The sequence below is a fragment of the Pan troglodytes genome, chromosome 21 (genome assembly GCF_028858775.2).
Source record: "Pan troglodytes isolate AG18354 chromosome 21, NHGRI_mPanTro3-v2.0_pri, whole genome shotgun sequence".
NCBI classification, from domain to species: Eukaryota; Metazoa; Chordata; class Mammalia; order Primates; family Hominidae; genus Pan; species Pan troglodytes.
In genome coordinates, this window is record NC_072419.2 from 42,604,476 (window position 1) to 42,628,798 (window position 24,323).

The window sequence follows — 24,323 nt, forward strand, 5'->3', positions numbered from 1 at the left end:
GTTTTGAAGTGTTAATAATTGAGATATAGAAGCTGAGTATGGTGGTACACACCTGTAGTCCCAGCTATTCAGGAGGCCAAAGTGGGAGGACCCTTTGAGGCCAGGAGTTCAAGAGCAGCCTGGGCAACATAATGAGATCCCCATCTCTACAAAAGTTAAAAAACTAACTTGGTGTGGTGGCTGATGCCTGTAGTCCCAACTACTTTTGAGGCTGAGGCAGGAGGATCCCTTGAACCCAAGAATTTGAGGCCAGGCCTGGGCAACATAGCAAGACTCCATCTCTAAAGAAAAGAAAAAGAATTGAGATATAATTCACATACCATACAACTCACCCATTAAAGTGTATAGTTCATGGCTTTTAGTATATTTACAGGGTTGTGTATCTGTTACCACAATCCATTTTTGAGCATTTTCATTACCTCCAAAAAGAAACCCCACACCCCTTAGCTGTCACCATCTCTCAGTCCCTGTCCCCACACTGGGAAGCCTGAGGCAGCCCAGATATACTTTCCGTCTGTACAGTGGCACCTGTTCTGGATATTTCATTGAAATGAAATCATGCCATGTGCTGTCTTCTGTGTCTGGCCTCTTCCACTTAGCATCACATTTCAAAGTTCATCCATGTTGGAAGCTGCAGAATCTTCAACAGCATCACAGATGGCCCGGACCCAAGAGACTGTATAATGGTGCTTCCCGACCATTATAAAGAAGTGGGGCCAAGCGCAGTAGCTCATGCCTGTAATCCCAGAACTTTGAGAGGCTGAGGTGGATGGATCACTTGAGGCCAGGAGTTCGAGACTAGCCTGGGCAATATAGTGACATTTCATCTCTGCAAAAAATACAAAAATTAGTCAGGTGTGGTGGTGCATGCCTGTAGTCCCAGCTACTCAGGAGGCTGAGGCAGGAGGGTCGCTTGAGCCCAGAAGGTCAAGGCTACAGTGAGCTGTGATTGCACCACTGCACTCTAGTCTGGGCGACAAAGTAACACTCTGTCTCAAAAAATAAAAAAGAAGAAGAAGAAGGGGAAATCAAGGAGGAGACTTGCCGTTCTGTCAGCAAGGAAGAGGTGGGGAATTTGAGGAGGCCTCGGGCTCCTAGGCCAGGGCCCTGCGGCACCCTGCCGTGCTGGGCACAGGCCACCTCCCTTGGTTGCCACTTCTTTTCCTTCAGCTTTGGGCTCTGGGTGAATTTGGCTAAAAGTGACAACTCGGTCAGGAACGCATCTTCTCAAACACCGGTCTTTCCCGCCCTGGCAATTTTCACACCTTATGGTGAATCTTGAAATCTTGTATGCATCTTCGAGAATTTGTGTCTACTGACTCAGAATGTTTTGGGGTTTGTATTTTCTTTTTCTGCTCCTTAACACTTTTATTCAGGTGACTATGCCTGTTTTTCTTGGTTTGGTGATGTTGTCCCTGGGGGAGGCTGCATCGTCCTGGAGTCAGGTGCCTGGGTTGGAGGCCCTGCCCTGCCTCTTCCTGGGTGTGTGGTTGTCGAAGCTCTCCGTGCCTTGGATGCTTCCTTTGGAAAGTAGAGACGACATTGTAAGGCTGTGGCAGGAAGGAAATGAGGTAAAGCCTGTTACAGGTTTGGCACTGAGTAGATTCTGGAGGTTTGGTTCTTGATCAGATGCTAAGGAGAGATGGTGAGGCCTTTCAGGGCCCTGAGATAGCAAGGGGAGAAAGGTGAGCCTCCCCGACCAGCGACCGCCCCTTTCTCCTTATTCCTCCCATCCCAGAGCCCCCTAGACCTGGACCTCTCCTCCCAGGGCTCAGACGTGGAAAGCCTGAGTTCAAATCCTGACCTGCCACTCGGGTTCTGTGTCCCCACACCAGCTAGGCTTCTTCTGTGTCTCAGTTTCTTGACCTGTAAAATGGGAGGGGAGAGGGTGGAGGGTGAGGGGAGGGTGTTCCACTGAGGCCTCCAGGGCAGCCAAAAGGCTTCTGGGAGGGGTGTGGAATAGAGGGGCCTTTTTCTTCTCCCTAGAGGACTGGTTCCTGCTGATTCGTGGGTTTTTTGTTTTTGGTTTTGGTTTTTTTGAGATGGAGTCTTGCTCTGACGCCCAGGCTGGAGTGCAGTGACACCATCTCGGCTCACTGCAACCTCTGCCTCCTGGGTTCAAGCAGCTAATTTTGTATTTTTAGTAGAGACGGGGTTTTACCATGTTGGCCAGGCTGGTCTCAAACTCCTGACCTGAAGTGATCCACCCACCTCAGCCTCCCAAAGTTCTGGGATTACAGGTGTGAGCCACCACACCCAGCCTGGTTCCTGCTGATTTAAAGATCCAGGCAGGAGCAGTGACACCTGTTCAGGGGAAGTGGGTGGAGAGGGACACCTGGCTTCCCTCTGCTCTCACACGAGAGTGCCACATGGAGGTGGTGATGCAGTGAAGGGCCTCTTAGAAGGGCCTTTATTGGGCTTATTGGGCACATACTATGTGCCAAATATTTCACCTGCACTGTCTTCTCAGTCCTCACAGTAGCCTTCAGAGAAGGCACTCTTGTTCCCATTTGGCTGGTGGGGAAACTGAGGCTCAGAAAGGGGAAGCTGCCTCCCCGGTGTCACCCCACGTGTGAGAGGCTGAGCTGGGATTTGAACTCAGGACTGCATGACTCCTACCCCTTTCCCAACTTCTCCCATCCGGGGAAAAGGAGGAAGAAGCAAGACAGGGAAGGATTTGAGCCTTTGGAACCCAGCTTCCCGGCTGCTGTGGGGATTCTGTGGGTGGTGGGAAAGGCATTGTAAATATGCATGACATGCAAATTTGCCTCTAAAAAAACAATGTGGGTGCTCACATGAGCCGGGATGCCAGGGTGCTCTGGAAAATGTAGTGTTGTGCAAACACTTGGGTTTCTATGACCACTGCTCCATGTCGTCTCCTTCCCTCGTGTCCCCAGGGCCAGTCTAAGGGTCTCAGGTGGAGGGCTTACCTCCAGCACCTCCTAATCACCATTCCTCCCCATTCCTGCAGGCACCCGTGCCTCCCCTCTGCCAGGAACCTTGGGGCCTTGTGTGTGACCAGGACCTGGTGGCCCCCGGGCGGTGGCAGAGCCCCTGTCCCAAGCTGCTTCCTGCCGGCACCTCTGATCGAGTGCCTAGAGGGATGTGTGTGCCAGCCCTCGGTCCAGTGCCCGCTCCTGAGCTGACGCCTGCTGGGCCCCGACAGCTTGCCGTGTTTCCTGTGCCCGTAGCTCCCTTGTTGGTAAGTAACTGCGTCCGCAGGCCTTGTCTCCTCACCAGCCCCCCATGCTTGGCACAGTTGGGAAATGCCCAGCCTCACTTCCACTGGCACCCACATGCTGGCAGAGGGACCTCAGTGAGAGTTTGTATATGTCTGGGCACCATTTATAGTTCAATGGCCTGTCTTAGCCAGTCCTCCCAAAAACCAGGAGGTGGGTGTGGTGATCACGCCCATTTTCCAGAGGAGTCAGCCTCAGAGAGGGGAAGCCACCTGCTTGGGGTGCACAGCAAGCCCAGCTCTGTCCACCTTAAAGGCCAGCTCTTGCCACACCCAAGCAGGCGGGGACAGGCTGTGCACATAGGCTCAGGACAGGAAGGGAGCCGTGAGCTGTGCTGGAGGCCATAGAACCTCTGGGGCCCCCAGGGCGGCTTGAGGGGAGGCCATCAGAATTCTTGAATCTTGGGGGCCCTACATTCCTGCCCCTCTGGCCTGTTCTCCCCATGCTCCTCCAGCTCCCACTTTGCCATCGGGATGAGGTGCTGGGCCTGCCCCGTCTCCAACCGTCTGTCTGGGGGTTCAACCACAGTGCCACCACTTCACCATGCTGCTTGCATCTTTTCTTCACCTTCCACCTCCCAAGGCTCTGCTGGCATAACAATCTAGTTCACAGATGAGGAAACAGAGGCTCAACCAGGTCAAGGGGCCTACGCGCAGGCTCACCCAGCCACCATGAAGCACTACATGGGGCCACTGGGGTAAAATCTGCCTCCTTCTCTGGCCTTAGCTCTGCAAGGACAAAGAACAACCGCTTCATTCCCTTCTGGCCAACTAGCAGCTGGCCCCGTGCCTGGCATACAGTGGGTACCCAGTAAATGGCTGTGGAAGGAAGGAAAGGGGGAGAGAAGAAGGGAAACCTCTCTTACCTCCCTCCACCCAGACACCAGCAGGACCTGAGAGCCTCCTGGCCTTTTGGCCAGTGCCAGTCCCTGCTGCCCCAGATGGCTTGCAGTGAGCCCATGCCCTCAGCAAGGTGGCCAGCCCCTCTGGTCCCAATTCTCTCATCTGCTAGAGCCTGCCCAGCTTCCCTGATGGGATGGTTATGAGAAGGGAAAAGATTCGTAAATATGTATAATATGCAAATGTAATGGGATCTTTTGTTTCTTTAACCCTTGACGTTCACTGTAGATAATGTATGTAGAAGTGCTTCTATGAGAACAAGGAGCTGCCCGCTGGGGTGGCGCCAGCCTTATTATGACTAACCATGAAAAGGGCCCCATTAATTAGCTGCCCCACAACCTGGCTCTCCCGACCCAGCTCCTAGTCTGTTGTTGCGGCTGCAAATAGCCGTTGCTTTTGGCTGAGAAGCTGGTGCAGGACAGGTGATAAGGATGGCTTGGTCTGAGAGCTGTGTCTGTGGGATTTAATCATTTGCAAACACACCTTATTGTGCTCAAGGAATGCAAGGGCCTCTCCAGGGACTAAATGTGTAATGAGGGCCAGCTGAATAACAGCAAGCATTTCTTGAGCAATTACTATGTGTTTGGCATCGCACTAAATGCTTTGCATTTTTCGTTATTTCAGTTAAATTCCCCCATAACCCTGTGGAAGGTGAAGGGGGAGACTGAGGCAGGGACTTAGGGGTGAGGGCTCATCTGTTAACAGCCAGCATTTCCTGAAAATTACTGCCATCCAGTGCCCACCTCCACCCTCCGGGCCAGGCTCTGAGAACGCAGCAGAGCAGACAGCCCCTGGCGTGTGTGGCCCAGTGACGGAGAACGGGATTCCTTGGCACGAGCTGGGTGAGCAGCCGTCAGCATCGCGTGGAAAGATGGAGGCCCGGGCGGCAGCGAGGGAGGTGTTACTGCTGCTATTTTGCTAACAAGCTGGTTATTTAAAGAACAGCCGAAGCCGGAGCTAGAAAATGGGATGAGGTGTCTCCAGGGCAGAGGCAGCCAGGAGTGCTGGGTCCTGAGACCCAGAGACCTGGTTGAATCACAGCAGAGTGGCCACACAGTCATTTTTTTTTTTAACCAACTTATTAATATAGTAATGGCTGCTGGGCATGGTGGCTCAGGCCTGTAATCCCAGCACTTTGGGAGGCTGAGGCAGGCGGATCATCTGAGGTCAGGAGTTCGAGACCACCCTGGCCAACATGGTGAAACCCTGTCTCCACTAAAAATACAAAAATTAGCCAGGTGTGGTGGCGGGCGCTTGTAATCCCAGCTACTTGGGAGGCTGAGACAGGAGAATTGCTTGAGCCCAGGAGACAGAGGTTGCAGTAGCCACTGCACTCCAGCCTGGCCAACGGAGCCAGACTCTGTCTCAAAAAATAATAAAAACAATAGTAATGGCACCATAAAGGCTGGACAAGGATTGCCTTGGTGGAGAAAAGAACATTGGGAAGGGAACCTCAGGGGGTTTCTGAGGGGCCAGCAGTGACCTGGGTGGTGGTTACATGACTATTTCCTTTTGATATTTTACTGCAGTAAACATTTTTGTTTTGTGTACTTTACTCTTTCTATTACATATCACAGTAAAACGGCTAAAAAACAATTGTAAAAATAATAGCTAATGTTTACTGAGCACTTACTAACAGGCTGTTTGCTAAGCATTTTTTATCTCCTTGAATCCTCCTGGATTCTTTTATCCTGCCCATTTTACAGAGGAGGAAAGTGAGGCTTGGAGAGGTAAAACTACTTGTCATGCTGCCAAAGAGTGGAGGAGGTGAGATGAGAAACCAGACAGACTGACTTAAGCCTCATGTGCAAGGATCGGGGTCCAGGAAGTTCCCCGCAAAGGGCCAGGGACTCCTCCATTTTTTCCTCAGACATGTCTGTGCCTCTTCTATTTTTAAGACTTGGGAGGCCAGGCAGGTGTGTGCAGTCATAGGCAGCAGATGAGGAGCCTGGGCGTCTCCAAGGGGACAGAGCAGAGCATTTAGCTGTTTAACAAGTATCAAAGACCTGGGTGCAATGGCTCATACCTGTAATCCCAGCACTTTGGGAGGCTGAGGCAGGAAGATGGTTTGAGCCCAGGAGTTCATGATCAGCCTGGGCAATATAGTGAAACCTCATCTCTCCAAAAAAAAAAAAAATTTAAATAGCTGAGTGTGGTGGCTACTTGGGAGGCTGAAGTGGGAGGATCACTTGAGCCCAGGAGGCAGAGGTTATGGTGAGCTGAGATTGTACCACTACACTCTAGCCTGGGTGACAGAGTGAGACCCTGTCTCAAAAAAAAAAAGTATTAAAGGATAGGAGTGGGACGTTCCTAGGGACAGGCCCGGGGAGAAGGCCAAAGCATAATCAGGTCTCATTTAAAGTAATAAAAGAGGTGGGAGAATGGCTTGAGGCCAAGAGTTCAAGACCAGCCTGGGCATCATAGCAAGACCCCCTTCTCCAAAAAAATTAAAAAAAAATTAGCCAGGCGTAGTGATATGTGCCGGTAGTCCCAGCTACTCAGGAGGCTGAGGTGGGAGGATCACTTGAGCCCAAAAGTTTGAGGCTGCAATGAAGTATGATCATGCCACTGTACCTTAGCCTGGGCAACAGAGCAAGACCTTGTCTCTAAATAAATAAATAACATTAAAATTTTTTTAAAGGTAAAAAACGCCATCCAGGTGAGACAGGGTCAGACCCACCTGTGAACTCACTGGATGGGGGGCCAAACTGCAATTTTCTGAGGACCTATTTTGTGCTAAGCACATTTGTTCCCTTCTTTAATCTTCAGAACAACCTTGTGGGATTAGCAGTATTGGCCCCATTTTACAAATGAGGGGACTGAGGCCTAAGTCCACACAGACAGTGGGTAGTGGAGCTGCTCTGCCAGACTCCAGTGCCTTGTATCCTGTGCGTGCAGAAAGCCTTGCTTGGTGCTGGGGTCCCTGGCAGGGCAGGCATCTGGGCATAGATGCTCCAAGCAGCACATGGCTGGAAGTGAGTTCCAAGGCAGCTCTGTGGGGCCCTGAACTGACGCTAGGGACATGTCATGGAGCGGGGTAGTCTGCTGTGCTGACGGGGCATCTCTTCATTCATGCGTTCCAAGGACATCTCTTGAGTCTAGTCCCTGCTAGTCCACACCCTTCCTGGAGCACACAGGCTTGGGGAGGGACAGATATTATACAGTCACCCAAAGACATACACAGAATGAGGAGAGACTCCATTGGTGCAGTGAGGGAAATTAACGTGGTGACATCATGAAGATGAACCGGTAGGAGACCTGTGTGATATGGCACTGTCCAAGATGGCCCTCTCTAAGGAGATGGCACTTGAGCTGAGACCCGAAAGGATGACGTGCATCCAGCCGTGCTGGACAGTGCTCATGTAACATCGTTGCTGTTAGCAGGACAATTGGGGACAACCCATTTGTCCATCACCACGGGACCAGTTAAAGCCATTTTACTGCAGCCACACTGTGGCGCCTGCTACAGCTGTTAGAAACGGGGCCACGGAGCTAAATTTATTATTGCATAAAGAACTTCATAGTGTGTCGTAGAGGTTTTTTTTTTTTTTTTTTTTTTAAAAAGAGGTTATAAAACAGCATGGGTAGCATTATATCATTTCTGTAAGAATTATATGTGTTTCTGGAAACTGCACAGTGCTCTTCCTGGGAAGTGGGGGCATGGGGGATCTTTGCTTCTTCTTTCTACTTTTCTGGATTTGGAGCCTTTCCTGAGTTTTAGGACTTGTGGGGAGGAACAGAGGATTTTAGGGTTCCCACCATCTTGCCTAGGGTACTTCTTCTCTCCTGCTACCCACCTCAATGGGATAAGGCATGGGCTGGGGAATCAGCAGATCTGGGTCATCCCTTTGACTGTGTGACCTTGGACAAGTCACTGGCCTTCTCTGAGGCTGAGTTTCCTCTTCTGCAAAACAGATAAGAATAGCGTCCGAGGGTAGGTGTGGGCTTAAGTGAGTAGAAACATGTGGAGGGCTAGGACAGTACCAGGCTTGCATCCCTGACGGTGCTGCTGCTGTTATGACTGTGACTGCTAAAGGTGGCACCTACCGTGTGTCGGCTTGTCCTGCCAGGGCTCCCCAGGCTTACCTCTCCCTCCGTCACTGGGAGTCAGACCCAGTTAGGAGACAAGGCCCAGGGTGGGCTTTGTCACATTGTCAGCTTGGCTGGGCACAAGGCCAGCTGGACCTCAGGTCAGCACCAACCCACACCCCACCTCTCTCCCCACCACCTCCCTCCCCATCACCTCCCTCACATCTGCCAGTGAGCATCCTTGCTAGATACGCTGTGATGGGGACACCCTGGCCCAGGATTTGCTTTTTTTTTTTTTTTTTGCAACTAGTATACCTGCCCAGGAAAACAGATACTACTTTACAGCCACTAAGAGAATCTTAAATCTCAGGCAGAACAACGTACACTCGTGAAGTCAAACTCTCAGAATCATGGAATCTTAGTCATAAATAATCCGGCAACTGCAAACATATGCATTTTGCAAGTAAGTTCACTGCACCTTTCTTGATTACAGTGATAAATTAGAAACGACCCAATTCTCTGTTTGTGAGAGTTGGTTAAATAACTTACATCCGGCCAGACAATGCCATTCTCCGCAGCTATAGAAACAGTGCTGTAAATCTCTATTTGTTGACATGGAAACTTGTCCATGGCACATTGTTGGGGAAAAACAGGAGGTTAAAAATTGATGTATGTTGTGTGACATCCGGATTTGGAATCTTTCCTGAGTGTTAGGATTTGCAGGGAGGAACAGGATATCTACTTAGGTATCTGCTGATTTTTTTTTCACTTTTGTTATGAAAAATGTATATAAACATATGCGTGCTCCTGCCTAGGGAGATGCTCAGAAGAGTAGTCATTAAACTGTTGATAGTGGCTTCCTCTGGATGGTGAGATATAGGCGAGCTCTATTTTGATTTTTGTTTCTATCATTCAGAGTTTTTTCAAGTAAGGTGATGGAAAACCCACCCCAAACTAGTTTAAACAAAAAAATGGATTCAATTGACTTGTAACTGTAAAGTTCAGAGGTCTGATGGCTTCAGACTCAGCTGGATCCAGGAACTCAGGGCCACCAGGACTTGATTTCTGTTTTTCAACTCTGGGTTGTTCCCATGTTCTCATTAAGCTCTCATGTACAGGTAATAAGATTTCTGTCCAAAGAAATAAGCAAGAATTCTTCCCTGATTGCTCAAACACAAGTCCCAGAACTAAGTCTTGGCCTTGATTTGTCAAATTTGTGGGATGTGCCCACCCCTCAATCAATTGCTGTTGCTAAGGGGAATTTGGTGCTCTGATTGGCAGCCTGGGCCTGTGTACCATCCACCACCAGCTGGGGGTGGGGTCAACACCACTGGAACCTCAAGAGTGGAGAGTGGGGAAAAGTGGCTTCCCCAGAAGTAGATGTAGGCTATGACCTAAAGTAGACCAAATGGTGGCCAAACCCAGCAACCCCCACCTCCTGTAATTATCTGAATTGCCCAAGATGCATGATTTTCAAAATCAGAAAAAAACAATGCAACTATCGAAAGGAGTCCTGGCCAGGTGCGGTGGCTCACACCCGTAATCCCAGCACTTTGGGAGGCCAAGGCAGGCAGATCACCTGAGGTCAGACAGGAGTTCAAGACCAGCCTGGCCAATATGGGGAAACCCTGTCTCTACTAAAAATACAAAAATTAGCCCAGTGTGGTGGCCAGCGCCTGTAATCCCAGCCACTCGGGTGACTAAGGTGGAAGAATCGCTTGAATGCTGGAGGCAGAGGTTGCAGTGAACCGAGATCGTGCCACTGCACTCCAGCCTGGGTGACAGTGAGACTCTGTCTCAAAAAAAAAAAAAAAGAAAAAGAAAAGAAAGGAGTCTTGAACCCAGATCTTACGGTCAGAAGCTCACTGAGGTAGCCTTCGACTTTCCTGGAGTCAGAACATTGGAATTTCTGAAGTACCGATTTCACTAGGGAGACATCAACCCTCTCTGTCCTGCCAGGGAGCTGTCCTGGCCCTCCAAATGACTGCAGTCTTTGGAGGAGAGGGGAGCACATGGGTGATTTGTCTGGAATGTGAGAGGTGCTAAGGTGGATGTGCATATAGGGGCTGTGGGAATGAAAAGGCCAGCCTGGGGACAAGGAAGAGGCTTCTTGGAGGAGGTGATGCCTAAACTGAGTAGCCAACCAGAGTGCTAGAAGAATGTTGTAGGCAGGAAAAACAATGTGTCAAAGTCCCAGAGCATGTGGTGGGGGTGCAACTATAGGACGAGAGGAGGCAGGCCCGGACCACAGGGGCCTGGAATGCCAGGGTAAGAACTTGGACTTGATCCTGAAGGCAGTGGGGAGCCTTTGGGGGATATTGTGGGATGAAGGAAGTGTCAGTGAGCTCACTCTGCCTTGTGCTGGAAGCATAGCCTGGAGGAGTTAGATCAAGGCCCCACATGGGGAACGAGAAAAAGGACCCAATGCCCCTCAAGGGAGCCTTAGATATCTAATGGTCTAAATTCCTACCCACCCTGAGTCAGAATTCCTGTCCCGAGATGCCCAGCCACTGCTTGCACACCTCCAGAGATGGGGAGCTCACTCTCCATTTTCTGCACTGCTAGTTAGAAAGCTTTTTCACAGGACCAAGTCCACAATCCCGGCACTGCAGGCTGTCCCCCAAATGAGCTGCTGGGAGGGCAGGCAGAAGCCTGCATTTCCAGGTCAGGGGGGTCCAAGATGAGGAAGCCCTGGATGTCTGCAAACCCTGCTGGGAGTTTGAATGGGGGGCAGAGAGAGTCCCATTACCTTGACAGTAGAGGAAGTGTTTAGGCCTTTAGACATACATCTGCTGCTTCAGCCAATTTTCCAAATGCCCCTTGCATTTTACACAGAAGGAAACTGAGGCTTAGAGAGGCCAAGCCGCCTATGTGACAACACAGAGCAAGTTGGAGGCAGGGCTGGGACATGGACCCAGCCTCTCCCCCGCCTGTCCCTTCTGTGGCCCTGCTCATTGTCTCCTGCCACCCTGCAGGTGGGATCTGGTCACTTCATCTGCTTGGGTTTGGGCAGCTTTTTTCTGGAAACTCCAGTCATTGCCAGATCATCCCCTGATTCTCTTCTAAATCCTCAAATGCTTTGTGACTGTTTTGAGAGCAGCATTTTTTGTTTCTGATATAGCAAAGTTATGACTTGCACGAGCTGTGTTTTATGGGTCATCTCCAATACTTTATCATGCCCCATGGCCTTCATTTAGTCATTCATCCCCACACTCCACAGACATTTATCAGTGCCTACCATGTGCCGGGTGCTGCACTAGACCTGGAGCTACAAGGATGAATCAGAGCTGCCCCTGCCCAGGGGAAATTCTCAATTCAGCCCAGGAGAGAAGCATCTCCGTCAGCGATGACAGGTGAGGCATGAGATATGAGAGGTAAGTGCTGATCACTCAGGGATCTCTGGAGCCAAAGCAGTTGATTCTGTTCCTCCAAGCAGTGTTGAAGGATGAATAGGGATTCTCCAGGGAGAAGCAACTGGGAGGGGCTCTCTGAAGATCTCACCTGCCTCCTGTTGAGCTGTTAGGCAGGAGGGAGTGAGGGATGGTGGGGAGACACGGGGCTAGAGAGGTCGACCAAGGCTGGAGCTTAAAAGGCCTCAACTGTTGGGCTGGGGAGTTTGAACTTGACCCTTAAGGTAAAAGGGAGCCAACGGCAGGTTAGGTCTGGGTGTTGGAAAGATCCTGGCTTTGCCCAGGAGCTCAAGGCTGCAGTGAGCTATGATCCCACCATTGTACTCCACCCTAGGCGACCAAGCAACACCCTGTCTCTCTCTCCATCTCTGGACAGTGTCTCTCGATCTGTTGCCCAGGCTGGAGTTCAGTGGCGTGATCAGGGCTCACTGCAGCCTCTAACTCCTGGGCTCAAGTGATCCTCCTGCCTTGGCCTCCCGAAGTGCTGGGATTACAGGCTTGAGCTACTGTGTCCAGCAGAGACCCTGTCTCTTTAAAAATATATTTTTAAGGCCAGGCGTGGTGGCTCATGCCTGTAATCCCGGCACTTTGGGAGGCCAAGGCAGGTGGATCACCTGAGGTCAGTAGTTCGGTGGCCAACATGGCAAAACCCCATTTCTACTAAAAAATACAAAAATTAGCTGGGTGCAGTGGCAGGCGCCTGTAATCCCAGCTACTCAGGAGGCTAAGGCTGGAGAATCGCTTGAACCTGGGAGGTGGAGGTTGCAGTGAGCCGAGATCGTGCCATTGCACTCCAGCCTGGGATACAGAGCAAGACTCCATCTCAAAATATATATATAATTTAAAAAAAAAATAAACCAAGATCCTGGGCTGGTCTTGGGGGTGACAGCAGGTAGGACAGGACCATAAGAATGGCACAGAGTGGCGTTTAGCAGGGAGATTCAACAAGATTTGGAGACTTAGTGCTGCTCAAGGGGAGACAGAGAGTTAGGAGGGTGATGTAGGCTTGGGGGCCCTGTGGACCAATGTTGAGGTGAATGCTGGCAAAGCTTGGGTCAGTGTCTCCAGGTGGAGCCTGCAGGGACCTCTTCAGCTTCGTGAGACTTAGAGCAGCAGCCTGGTGAGGCCTCCAGGGTCCCGCGTCTCTTCCCCTTGTGGAGCCTCAGTTTTCTCCTATGTAAAGCAGAGGTGATGATAGTGCTGCCCCAGGTGTTGTGGGGAAGGTGGGAGGAGAGCGTGTCAAGGGCAGGTTCTCCACGGTGCCTGGCACATAGGAAGTGCTTGGTGACTGGAAGTAATTCTGGTTACCACGGTCCAGGGGCAGAGGTGGGTGAGAGAGCTGGCTGGCACTGGAGCTCCAGATCGCCGCCTGGGCAACTGTGTAAGGACCTGGAGTGTGTTGCCTGGAGAAGGGAAACCAGAGAGGGGCTTGGCTTCCTGCCTTTCCATCTCTGTTGGAGGAGGCAGGGTCTGGGTCTGGCACTCACAGGAAAAGCTCCAGGGAAGGAGATCCCAGCTGAGGCTAGGAAAACCTTTTGGATACAAAGAATTCTCTGCAGATGGGCTAGCTTGGGTGATAGGTAGCGATCTCCTCATCACTGAGAGTATTCAAGCAGCAGCTGCACCATAGCTTGGCAGAGAGTCTGTAGAGGATTTGTGATTCAGCTGATGATCTGGAAGGTCCTTTCCAGCCCAGAGAGTGTGTGATTTCAGGTCCTTCCTTCTCTGAACCTTGGTTTCCTCATCTGTAATACAAGGATAACAGCAGCCCCCATCTTAGAGTTGGTTGCAAAGTTTAAGTGAAATCATCCAAATAAAGTGTTTAACCCAGATTTGGCGCATAGCAAGCGCCGGTGAATGGTGGCTATTATTACTGTGGATGTTGCGCTAGATTCCTGGGCGTGTCACTTCCATCTGAGAGCCTCAGGCGCCTCTGCTCATCAGGGTGCTCCTGCCTGCCTGCCCTTCGGGACCCACTTTCTGCCCTTCTCATTGCCACCGTCTCTGTCTCCAGCTCCCCCTTCAACCTCCCCGGGAGGTGGTAGGATTTCCAGACCCTTCTGGGCCCCTTTTAGCTCCCACTTGAGCAAGAGTTGGCAGGTTGGGGCGGCGGATGCCATCCGCCTCCCATATGCTTCCTGCTATTTAGAGGAAAACTCTCCCCGCGTTCCTCCAACCACACGGGCTGACATTTCCAGACAGACGCTGGAATCAGCTCTTCGGGGGATTGGCAGATAAATTTGGCCCAGGCTTTTGGGAAAATCTTCAGCCTTACTGAGGAAGCGGAGCCCAGGCTCAACGACTTCCGTCCACCCTGCTACTCCTCGGGCCTGGTCCTTCCAGGGGGCTGGAGCACTGTTCTACAGCCTTGCTGATTAGGGTAAGTCTTACCAGCCCAGCCATCCCCCAGGAGAGCCCCTGGGGAAGTTGCTGCTTCCAGCCTTTCACTCAGAGGCAGCAGGAGTTGCAAGGGGAAGCTCCTCCCCCTATGCCAAGACACCTGGGTGTTACCCTACTCAACCTGGCAGAGGAGCAGGTTTGGGACGGTAGATACCGAGCTCCAGATCACTTCCTGTCTCTGTGATCTCAGGTGACTCCACCTCTCTGAGCCTCTTTTTCTTCATCTGTAAAATGGGGATAATAGTAGGATCTGTCTGGTTAAAAGCCTTAGGGTGGATGGTGCCTGGCACATGCTAAATGCACAACAAATACTAGCCACTAGTATTATCATCATCCTTGTTATCATTATTATTTGGGCTAGAACAGCGCCTAGCACTTAATATGGGCTCAGTAAATGTTAATGTTTTTTCCCTTGTCCTTTCCTACAGCTGTGGCTACTCAAGGAATACCAGAGCATTTCAGACTTAGCTCAGATTGGTGTAACCAGTGGCAGAAATGCAAGAGTAAGGACAGGCAGAGGCTGCCACATCCAGGGTAGAATGTAGACGCCAGTCCCTCCATACACACAGACACACGCACATGCACGCACGCACGCACCTGTGTCCCAAAATCTCATGCATCCCATCCGAGTCTGGAGTTCCCCTCTGCTTGGTTTTGATGGGTGAAAGGGAAGAGGAAGGCCCGGCAAGGCCTGGGCTCTCTGCAGGCCTGGCTGGAGGCAGAGTGCAGGAGACGCTTGAGTGTCAGCCACAGTAGGAGGGTTTGGGGAAGCTGGAGTAATTCTATTTGGCTGGAGTAGAAAGTGGGTGGTGGGAAGGCGTGGGAAGCAAGTTTGAGCTTCATTCAGCACCTCCTGAGTAAGCCCAAGTACCGGGCCTCGTGCCAGGGACTGGGGAAGTGGTTGGAAAAGATGGGCACGCTTCCTGCCCTCAACAAGCTCTGGTTCTGGGACGGGGAGGCAATGGCAAACGTGCTAGCAGTAAGCTAGCGACACTCTGGGTGATGCTCAAATAGCCCCAGGTGCCAAGAGAGAGGGGGCCACAGGACAGTGGTAGTGAGTACCTTCCAGAGACAGGGTGGTCAGAGAGGGCCTCTTTGTCCTCTCAAGCACACACTGGAGCTGGCCCTGCAAATGCTGGGTGGGTAAAGTGGCGGGAGGCAGAGGAGGCAGCGAGAACAAAGGTTGGGAAGGTGGCCGAAGCCAGACCCTGGAGGCCTCGAGGACCAGGCCCATGGGAGATGCTCTTGAGAAAGACTATTCTGGTGGTGGGTGCGGCATCCTGTCAGGGGGAAGAGATGGAACCAGGAGACCTGTCTGCAGAGATGGCTTGAGCATCTGCCGCACATGCTGTTGGAGCAGTTGGGGGGAATTCTGGACCAGGGAGAAGTGGATGAGCAGAGAGCATCTCACAGGGTCAGGCTCTGAGCGGAATCCTGGGACTCGAGGCACATATGTTTTGAAAGGATGATCTGGACCTGCGTGTAGCTGGGTTGGGGTCAGGTAAGAGAGAAGACATCAGGGAAACTTAGACCCAGACCTCAGGGTAGTCAGGAAGAGTCTTAGAGGAGAGCCTGGTTCTGGTTGTGGGGACGGGCTTCCTGGCAGCCTGGGCTGCAGGTGGGAATGACAGCACACAGGTAGAGTGAGCACAGGCTTCGGCATTCGGCCCAGTGGCCAATTCCAGATCTGCTTCCTTGCTCTGTGACTTTGGGAAAATCACTTGACCTCCCTCCCTAAGCCTCGCCTGTTCTAATAATACCGAATCAGTTGAAATTGCATTTGGCTGCATGTAACAGAAAACAAGTAACATTTGTATAAATACCCAGAAGATTATTATTCTTATATAACAAGAATCTCAGGGCCATGGCTCATACCTGTAATCCAAGCACTTTGGGAGACCAAGGTGGGAGAATCGCTTGAGGTCAGGAATTTGAGACCAGCCTGGGCAACATAATGAGACTCTGTCTCTACAGAAAATTTTAACAACTAGCCAAGCATGGTGGCAGGCACCTCTAGTTTCACCTGCTCAGGGGACTGTGGTATGAGAATCATGTGAGCCCAGGAGTTCAAGGATACAGCAAGTTGTGATCATGCCACTGCATTCCAGCCTGGGCAACATAGCAAGACCCTATCTCTACAAAAAATAAAAATTAGACCAGCCTGGGCAACATGGCAAAACCCCACCTCTACAAAAAATACAAAAAAAAAAAAAAAAAAAAAAATAGCCAGGTGTGGTGGTGTGTGCCTGTAGTCCCAGCTACCTGGGGGGCTGAAATGGGAGGATCACTTGAGCCCAGGAGGTCTAGGCTGCAGCGAGCTGAGATCACACCACTGCATCCAGCCTGGGTGACAGTGAGACCCTGTCTCAAAAAAGTAAAAATAATTTAAAAGATAATAATTAGCCAGGCATGGTGGCACATTCCTGTAGTCCCAGCTACTTGGGAGGCTGAGGCAGAAGGATCACTTGAGCCCAAGAATTCGAGGTTACAGTAAGTTATGATCATGCCACTACACTCCAGCCTGGATGAGAGAGCAAGACCCTGTCTGCATTAAAGAGAGAGAGAGAGAGAGAGAGAGAGAGAGAGAGAATCTCAGAGGCAGGCAGGCAAGCCAGGGCCAGTGCAGTGATTCAGATGAAACATCAAGGGCCCAGGCCTCTGACACCCTTAGCATGCATCTTTCATTCTCATGGCTACAAAATGGCTGCTCCTCTGCCATGTGCTGCATCTGAATTCTAGACAGGAAAAGGAGAGTAAAGCCTGCATCCTTCGCGAGTTTCCTTTTCCTACCAGGGAAACAAAGACTTCCTGGGAGCCCCACTTTGTGGATTTTTGCCTACTTCTCTTTTGCCAGATTTGGTCACACGGACACCCTAGCTGCAAGGGAAGCTGATGAAGTGAATATTTCTAACTGAGCCCTTCTGTTAGGAAAAAGGGAAGAATAGCTAGCAGGATAGCTAGCATGATCCACCTTAAAGTACCCACCTCACAGGGAAAGATTCTAAGAGATATTTAATGTACATAAAATAATCGGCAACCTTTCAATAAATGGTGGCTGCCTTTATTCTACTACTCTACCTACATGTATTCATTCATTCATTCAGCAAGCAAGCAAGCATATATTGTGTTTTGGGCACTGAACACAGTACTGCACATGACAGGGACAGTCCCTGCCCCTTTGGCACTCACAACAGATAGGAAAGATGGGCAAGGAAACAAATTCACTCTACTTCAATCAGTGTCAAAACAGAGGATTTATTTTTGTCTGTGTTTTCTTACCACTGTGGTTTCTCCACCTAAAGCAATGGCTGGGACACACTAGGCACAAAATAAATAGTTATTGAATGAATGAGATAGTTCAAGAAATATCCACTAGTGGCCTACCATGTGCAAGACTCTGGATTGGTTAGAGAAAGTGGGTGACACATCATGCCTCCCTTCAGAAGAAGCAGGGAAAGAAAGTCATTTTATGATGAACATTGAGATGGGTGCTGGGGACCTAGCAGTGAACAAGAATGTTGTGACTCCTGCCTTCATTGAGCCCCCAGTCTAGGGGCAGAGGCACTGGAGGAGTCTAGAGTCCTGAGAACATTCTGTTCAGGTGTCCTGGGGTAAGCCCCTTCCCTTCCCTGGGCTTCCATTTCCTTACTTATATGACAGGTATGATGGGTCCTGGTGGGGCTATCGCTGATGCTGGTGATGATGGTGGGTGTCTCATAAGCTCTTCTCCTCTGTATGTGTAGGAGGCTGATGCAGAGCTGGGATGGGGTCTTCTCCTTGCCATGTTAGGAGAAGAGACACCTGTGGCAGCGATGGGAGTGGGCTGCATCTGATCCCCTTGGAATCTCATGGGGTCCCAGGAGAGCAAAGAATCTGGGCCTTGTTTCCATCCTTGCCCACCCCAGTGTCTGAGTCTGGCAGCTTGTTGACAGCTGGCCAGCTGGGCATGGAGCATCCAGCACTGGATGTTGGCAAGCAGTGAATGGGCTGTGCTGGGTACCCCAAGGTGAGAAGTGAGGATGATTGCAATTATGGGAGATCTGGAGGTGGAGAAGCAGCCTGGAATTTGAGGGCAGAGATCTGGTTTTGTCACTTGTTTGGCTATGTGACATTTGAGAGATTTCTTGGCCCATTGAAACCTTGGTTTTCCTTTTCTTTTTCTGAGATAGAGTCTTGCTCTCTCTCCCAGACTGGAATGCAGTGGGGCAATCATAGCTCACTGCAGCCTTGAATACCTGGGCTCAAAGAATCCGGCTGCCTTAGCCTCCTGAGTAGTGCCACTGTGCCTGGCCTTTTTTAGGGGGTGGGGGTGGAGGGGCAGGGTAGAGACTGAGTCCTGCTTTGTTTTCCAAGCTAGTCTCAAACTTTTGGTCTCGAACGATCCTCCTGCCTTGGCTTAGTTTTCTTTTTCTTTTTCTTTTCTTTCTTTCTTTCTTTCTTTCTTTCTTTTTTCTTTTTCTTTTTTTTTTTTTTTTGAGACAGAGTCTCACTCTGTCACCCAGGCTGGAGTGCAGTGGCACGATCTCGGCTCACTGCAGCCTCCACCTCTCGGGTTCAAGTGATTCTTCTGCCTCAGCCTCCCGAGTAGCTGGGACTATAGGCGTGTGCCACCACACCCGGCTAATTTTTGTATTTTTAGTAGAGACAGGGTTTCACCATGTTGGTCAGGCTGGTCTCGAACTCCTGACCTCAAACCATCCACCCACTTCAGCCTTCCAGAGTGCTGGGATTACAGGCATGAGCCACCATGCCTGGCTGGCTTGGTTTTCTTAGCAGCAAAACGGGTATAATTGTCCTTGTCTTGTCTACCCCTCAATATCTTGACCTAGCACATAGTAGACACTCAACATGAGCAGTGATCATCATTGCTATCATTACATTGTCCTTGTTGGGAAGGGGGAATGTTTACTAAGCCCTTTTTATGTGCCACACTTGGTGTTGGTCACACCATCTCAATGCACCACAACTCTGCGGGGGTGGCCTTCTTCCCATGTATCAGAGGAGGACACTGGTGTTCTGTTGTGCCCCATCTTCCCCTTAGGCTGCTTTAGAAGCACTGAGTTGCTGGCTCCGCTGGGGTCTCCACTGAACTGAAGTCCTGAGGGTCCTTAAAGAAGGGCTCAAGGCAGCTCAAGCTGTTTACTTTGAGACCATGTGGGCAGCCAGTGATATCAGAGAGGTGATCAGGGCAGAAATAAATCTAGCCCTCATCAAATGGGCAAGGAGCCAATAAAAGACGGCCTCAGGGATGAGTGATGGAGTGGGACAGGCTGAAGGATCAGCAGTGTTTCTCCTTACTCACTGTCTTGAGAACAGGGCAACAAGCCCAGCCCTTGAGATCAGGTGGCATTGGGCTTGTCCCTTGCTGCTGCACTTGGCTGTAACACTGTATCCAGTGACCGTCCCTGCTTGTGTCTGAAATGAAGCCAGTAGGTTAAAAAGGGAAGGTTTGGGAGGCTCTCTTGGCCTATGAAGATGGGTTTTCCTAGTCAAGAACCTCCAGAAAGCCTTCCTGAGCTACCCCAATCCAAGGAACTTCACGGGGTGAGAAACACACAGGAAAACTGGCCTCTGGAATGAAAGAGATGCAAATAGAAATAGACCTGGAAGGCCGGGCGCAGTGGCTCACGCCTGTAATCCCAGCACTTTGGGAGGCCGAGGCAGGCGGATCACGAGGTCAGGAGATCGAGACCATCCTGGCTAACACGGTGAAACGCCATCTCTACTAAAAATACAAAAAATTAGCTAGGCGTGGTGGCGAGCGCCTGTAGTCCCAGCTACTTGGGAGGCTGAGGCAGGAGAATGGCGTGAACCCGGGAGGCGGAGCTTGCAGTGAGCCTCACGGCACTCATTAGCGCCACTGCACTCTGGCCTGAGTGAAAGAGCGAGACTCCGTCTCAAAAAAAAAAAAAAAAAAGAAAAAGAAAAAGAAATAGACCTGGAAGTAGCTTCTCAGGGCCTTACTAAATGTGGGGCAAGTAACTAGCTAGAAAAAAAAAGAAGTTTTGATTGCCACCTCAGCATGGGGGAAGGGGATTTTGACACTTTGACCTTTGAGCTGTGCTGTTTGGGGTGCGGGGCACTCGTTTGCCTCTGTCCTTAGTGCTGATGTCAGGGGTGTTGTCCGTGGTGCTGAAGATAGAGAGGGTAGAGATTTGGCCTGGTCCCGACGCCTGGGGGTGCTGTCCTCGGTTCCGTCTTGAGAGCTTTCATGAATCATTTCCAGGACTGTGTGGTTTTCTGGGGACCCAACTGGGAGGTCAGAAGCTTTGGCCCTGGCATTGTGCAAATCTGAGCAATATCTGAGGTAGGATTTGAGCCTCTGTTACCATCTACCAGGCACTCTTTTAATAACTTTGGATGTATTATGCCATTTATTTCTAAGCAGCAACCTACAGGGGAGGTACTAATATTTATTCCCATGTTAAAGGTGAGCAAACTGAAGGCTAGAGAAGTTGAGTGACCTGGGGACTGTATTTCTAGCCTCAATTTCCTCAGTCATAATAGGAAGGTTGTTGGTAGTGTAACACAAACTAATGGGTGGGACAGGGCTTTGTAAACTGATGCACAGATGTGGTGGCATTAGTCTTACACACGGAGGAAAGCAGGAGTGAATTGTCAAACGCAGATACTCTTGGAACCTCATAGAACTTCCTGCAAAGTCTGAGGTTTGAGCCAGAAGGGAAACAAGGAGATCAGGGGTGGTGGTGTGTAAGGCTCAGAGATTGTGTGGAAAAGAAGAAAGTGCCCATTTACTGTGTACCTACTGTGTGCCAGGACCTGTACTGGGCACCTGACAAACCTGGTCACTCTACCTGCATAACCACACTGGTGAAGAGCAACTGGTTTCATTTTACGGATATGGAAGTGGAAGGGGGTTACTTAGGAAGGTTACTTAGCTAGGAGGTGGTGTTGCGAAAGGCCTTGAGAACCAGAGACTTGAGTATCTAATCCTGGGTGTCATCTGGTCCAGCCCAGAGAAGGGGTGTGACCTGCTGGGGGCATGCTAAGTTGGCAGTAGGACTCAGGCTGGATTTGGCTTCCTTTGGTGTCTTTCCTCTCCTAGGAATATGGCACCACCACCCTCCCCTCACCACTAGCCCCACGAAGATGAGGAAATACTGTTGTGTCACAAACAGGGGCTGTGTGTCAGAGACCCAAGATTCAAATTCTGGATCTGCTAACTGTGAGCTGTGTGGCCTCAAACAAATCATCTACCCTCTCTGGGCCTCAGTTTTTCCACCTCTAGCTTAGCGGAAGAGCACGGTAATCACTGCCCTGTAGATGGTTTTCAGGATCAGAAGAGAGAGTGGGTTGAAAAGAGCTGGCAGGTTAGTTCTTAGTAGTAGAAATAAGACCCAGAGGAGGGAAAGACCGCCCCCTACACACACCCCAGGAAGCACAGCAAGAAGCAAAAGTGCAAAAGGGCCTAGAACTGATGCCCTGAGCCACCAATGCCATTTCCCAGCAGGACTAGTAGGCATGGCTGGGGCAGCACCTGGCAGTCCCAGCTGACAGACATTCCTTCGGGCAGGCAGTCTCAAGCCCCAGAGCCAAGCATCCTTGTGGGGGGTCAGTGGCCAGGCCAGCTCTGGCTGTTCCTCCACCAGCCTCCCTAATGGCTCCAAGCTGCATACGCCTCATGGGGCTGCTGTCATGCCTAATTAGGCTGTCCTCAGCCACCCTCTCTCCAGGGCCCTGTTGTGGCCATGTGAGGCTCTGGACATGATTGTGGTGGCTACCCTTCGCAGCTGTTTGGCTTTTGGAAGGAGGTGGCCACCTGCTCTCATGATTACCTATGGCCTAAGAGATCTGCCTCCCCACTTCAGCCCAGGAGGCTTAGCTCTGCAGCTCTGGGCCCAGAGATCTAGCTGCACCCTCCTCACACACCCTACCCTGGCTCCAAAGCCTGGCACTAAAGCAGAGTGAAGAAGGAAAGGAGAAAAAGATGGCAGGAGTAATAGAGAGAACAGGAGGGAAAGGAAGGCGGGGGCCTCGGCACCACCAGCCAGCCTCCTCAGCGGAGGCTGGGATCACTTAGGAGACAAAGCCCGCCTCGTCCACACTCTCCCCTGAACCTTTCAGCAGCCCATGCAGCCAGCAGGACACAGAACCAGAGAGCAAGCAAGCGTGACACATTGTGTGAGGTGAGAGCTTAGTGTGGGGCCAGGGTCAGGGGTCATTCTGGGGCTCAAATCATAGGGGAGTTCCTTGCATAGCAAGGATAGAAGTTGGGGCCTTGACCTCATGTTCAGCACCTGTCAGCACAGAGTAAGCATGTTTGCTGAAGGAAGGAAGGTAGAGAGGGAGGAGGGAAAAAAGGGAGAAAAGGAGGAAGGAAGGGAGGAAGGGAAGGAGGGAGAAACAAAGAAGGAAAGGATGGAGGGAAGAAGGAAGAGAAGAAAAGAGGGATGGGGGAGGGAGGGAGGGAAGAAAGAAGGAAATACTAAAAGGCATTCCATGTAGAGGGAACTCACAAACCCAAACCCAGGGGTGTTGTTTGAACAGTTTTCTTTTTGGGTTGGGGGAAGGGGGAGACAGGGTCTCACTCTGTCATCCAGACTAGAGTGCAGTGGCGCAATCATAGCTCACTACAGCCTCGACCTCCCAGGCTCAAGTGATCCTCCCACCTCAGCCTCCCAAGTAGCTGGGGGACTATAGGTGTGCACTACCATGCCCAGCTAATTTTTTATTTGTTGTAGGGACGAAGTCTCACTGTGTTGCCAGGACTGGTCTCAAACTCCTGGGTTCAAGTGATACTCCCGCTCAGCCTGAATGATTTTCTTACATAAATTATATCATAATCAATTAATATCTTTGCATTTTTCTTTTTTCACTTATTTTTGAGATGTATACAAGTGCAGCTGTAGCTCGTTCATTTCTTCTGCCGAATAGTATTCCATTGTATGCTTATACCACATCCTCCTGCCGGTGGATATTTCAGTGGTTCTGGTTCTCCACCATGAAGATCTCTGTGAATATGCATTAGTATTTCTCTGGAAGCAGGATTTTCTGTGTTAATAAACACTGCCAAAGTGCCCTCCAAGGTAATTATGCCACTTTGCACTCCTGTTAGTGATATATCTGAGTTCTCATTTCCTCAGCACCTCAGCATCAGTTGATTCATCGCTCTTTAATTTTGCCAAGCTGCTGGGAGAAAATATCTCATTTTCATTAGCGTCGCCTGACTATTAGAGAAGCTGAGTGTCTCATGATGTGTTTAGCGGTCATCTGAATTTTTCTCTTCTGCAAAATGCCTGTTCATATACTTTGCCCAGTTTTTTATGCGTCACATCTTTTTCTTATTAATTTGTAAAGAGGTTTATATATGTGAATATTAATCCTTGTTATGTTTGTTGCAAATATTTTCTCCAAGTTGTGTTGCTTGTCTGTTAACTTTGTGTCTTCTACATTCAGAAGTTTAAACTTTGGGGGTAGTAAAATTTATTTTCCCCTTCACTTGCTTTTATTTCTTTGCAACTTCTTTAAGAAGGCCTTCCCCACCCAAGGTCATAAAGATAATTATAGATCTCTTCTAAGTATTTTCATTTTATTTCCTTTTGTTTCATATTGAGATCTTTAATCAAGTTTAGGTCTTTTATCTTTGCATGCGGTGTGAAATAGGGATCTGATTTCATTTTTCTATAGCTAGCCTATTGTCCCAGCAGCATTAATTGAACACCCTGTCCTTTTCTCACTGATTTGAAATACCATCTCTGTTTTATGTTTAAGCGCCCATGTATTTATGGATCTGTTTCTGGGAACTCTGTTCTGTTTCATTGATCTCTTTGTCTATCTCTTTGTCTATTTCAGTTCTACACTAATCACTGTATCTCACCATTTTTCAACAGGGACATTTTGGCATTTGGGGTACAACAATCCTTCCTTGGGTGGGACTGTCCTGCTCATTATAAGTTCTTGAGCACCCGTCATCCAGTCCTTGGCACTCAGTAGAACCCTCCCCTGAGTGAGTGTTATGAAGAAAAATACCCTGAGCGAGTGTTATGAAGAAAAACACGTTTGCAAAGTCGCCCTAGGAGGGTAGTCCCTTGGCTATTGAGAACTGCCACAGATAGCTGTATTATGTGGCTTGATATCTGGTAGGACAAGCCTCCCTGTCCCCACTTCTTGATTCTTCTTTTGTATGTTCTCTTCGCACTCTGCTTTGCTGCCATCAGTGGAATCCATAGCATGACACTGTCAGGCATCTCTGGAGATGGGACTCCCATCAGGCAAGGCAGCCCACTCCTTTGTGTGTGTCTGTCTGGGTCCTGATTGTTAGAAAGTGCTGTCTTACACTGAGCTGAAGTTGGCCTCCCTGTGTCCCACTTCCTCCCCAGCTCCTG

The 24,323-nt window shown here is 50.2% G+C and overlaps 1 protein-coding gene across 7 annotated transcripts in view; it reads left to right on the top strand.

Annotated features, from left to right (window-relative positions):
* Positions 1–24,323, top strand: part of DLGAP4 (DLG associated protein 4) — a 226,902-nt gene that overhangs the window by 59,392 nt on the left and 143,187 nt on the right. For 4 of the 7 annotated variants that reach the window (XM_063802909.1, XM_063802910.1, XM_024352253.3 and 1 more), the window contains exon 1: positions 3,113–3,202. Coding sequence is in view for 1 of the 7 variants with exons in the window: in XM_016937855.3 (XP_016793344.2) it covers positions 3,104–3,202 (99 nt within the window). In the remaining 6 variants the exon portion in view is untranslated. Of the gene's footprint in view, positions 1–2,967; positions 3,203–24,323 lie in introns of those variants that run through there. The other 3 variants (XM_063802905.1, XM_024352250.3, XM_016937855.3) reach the window with 2 other exon arrangements.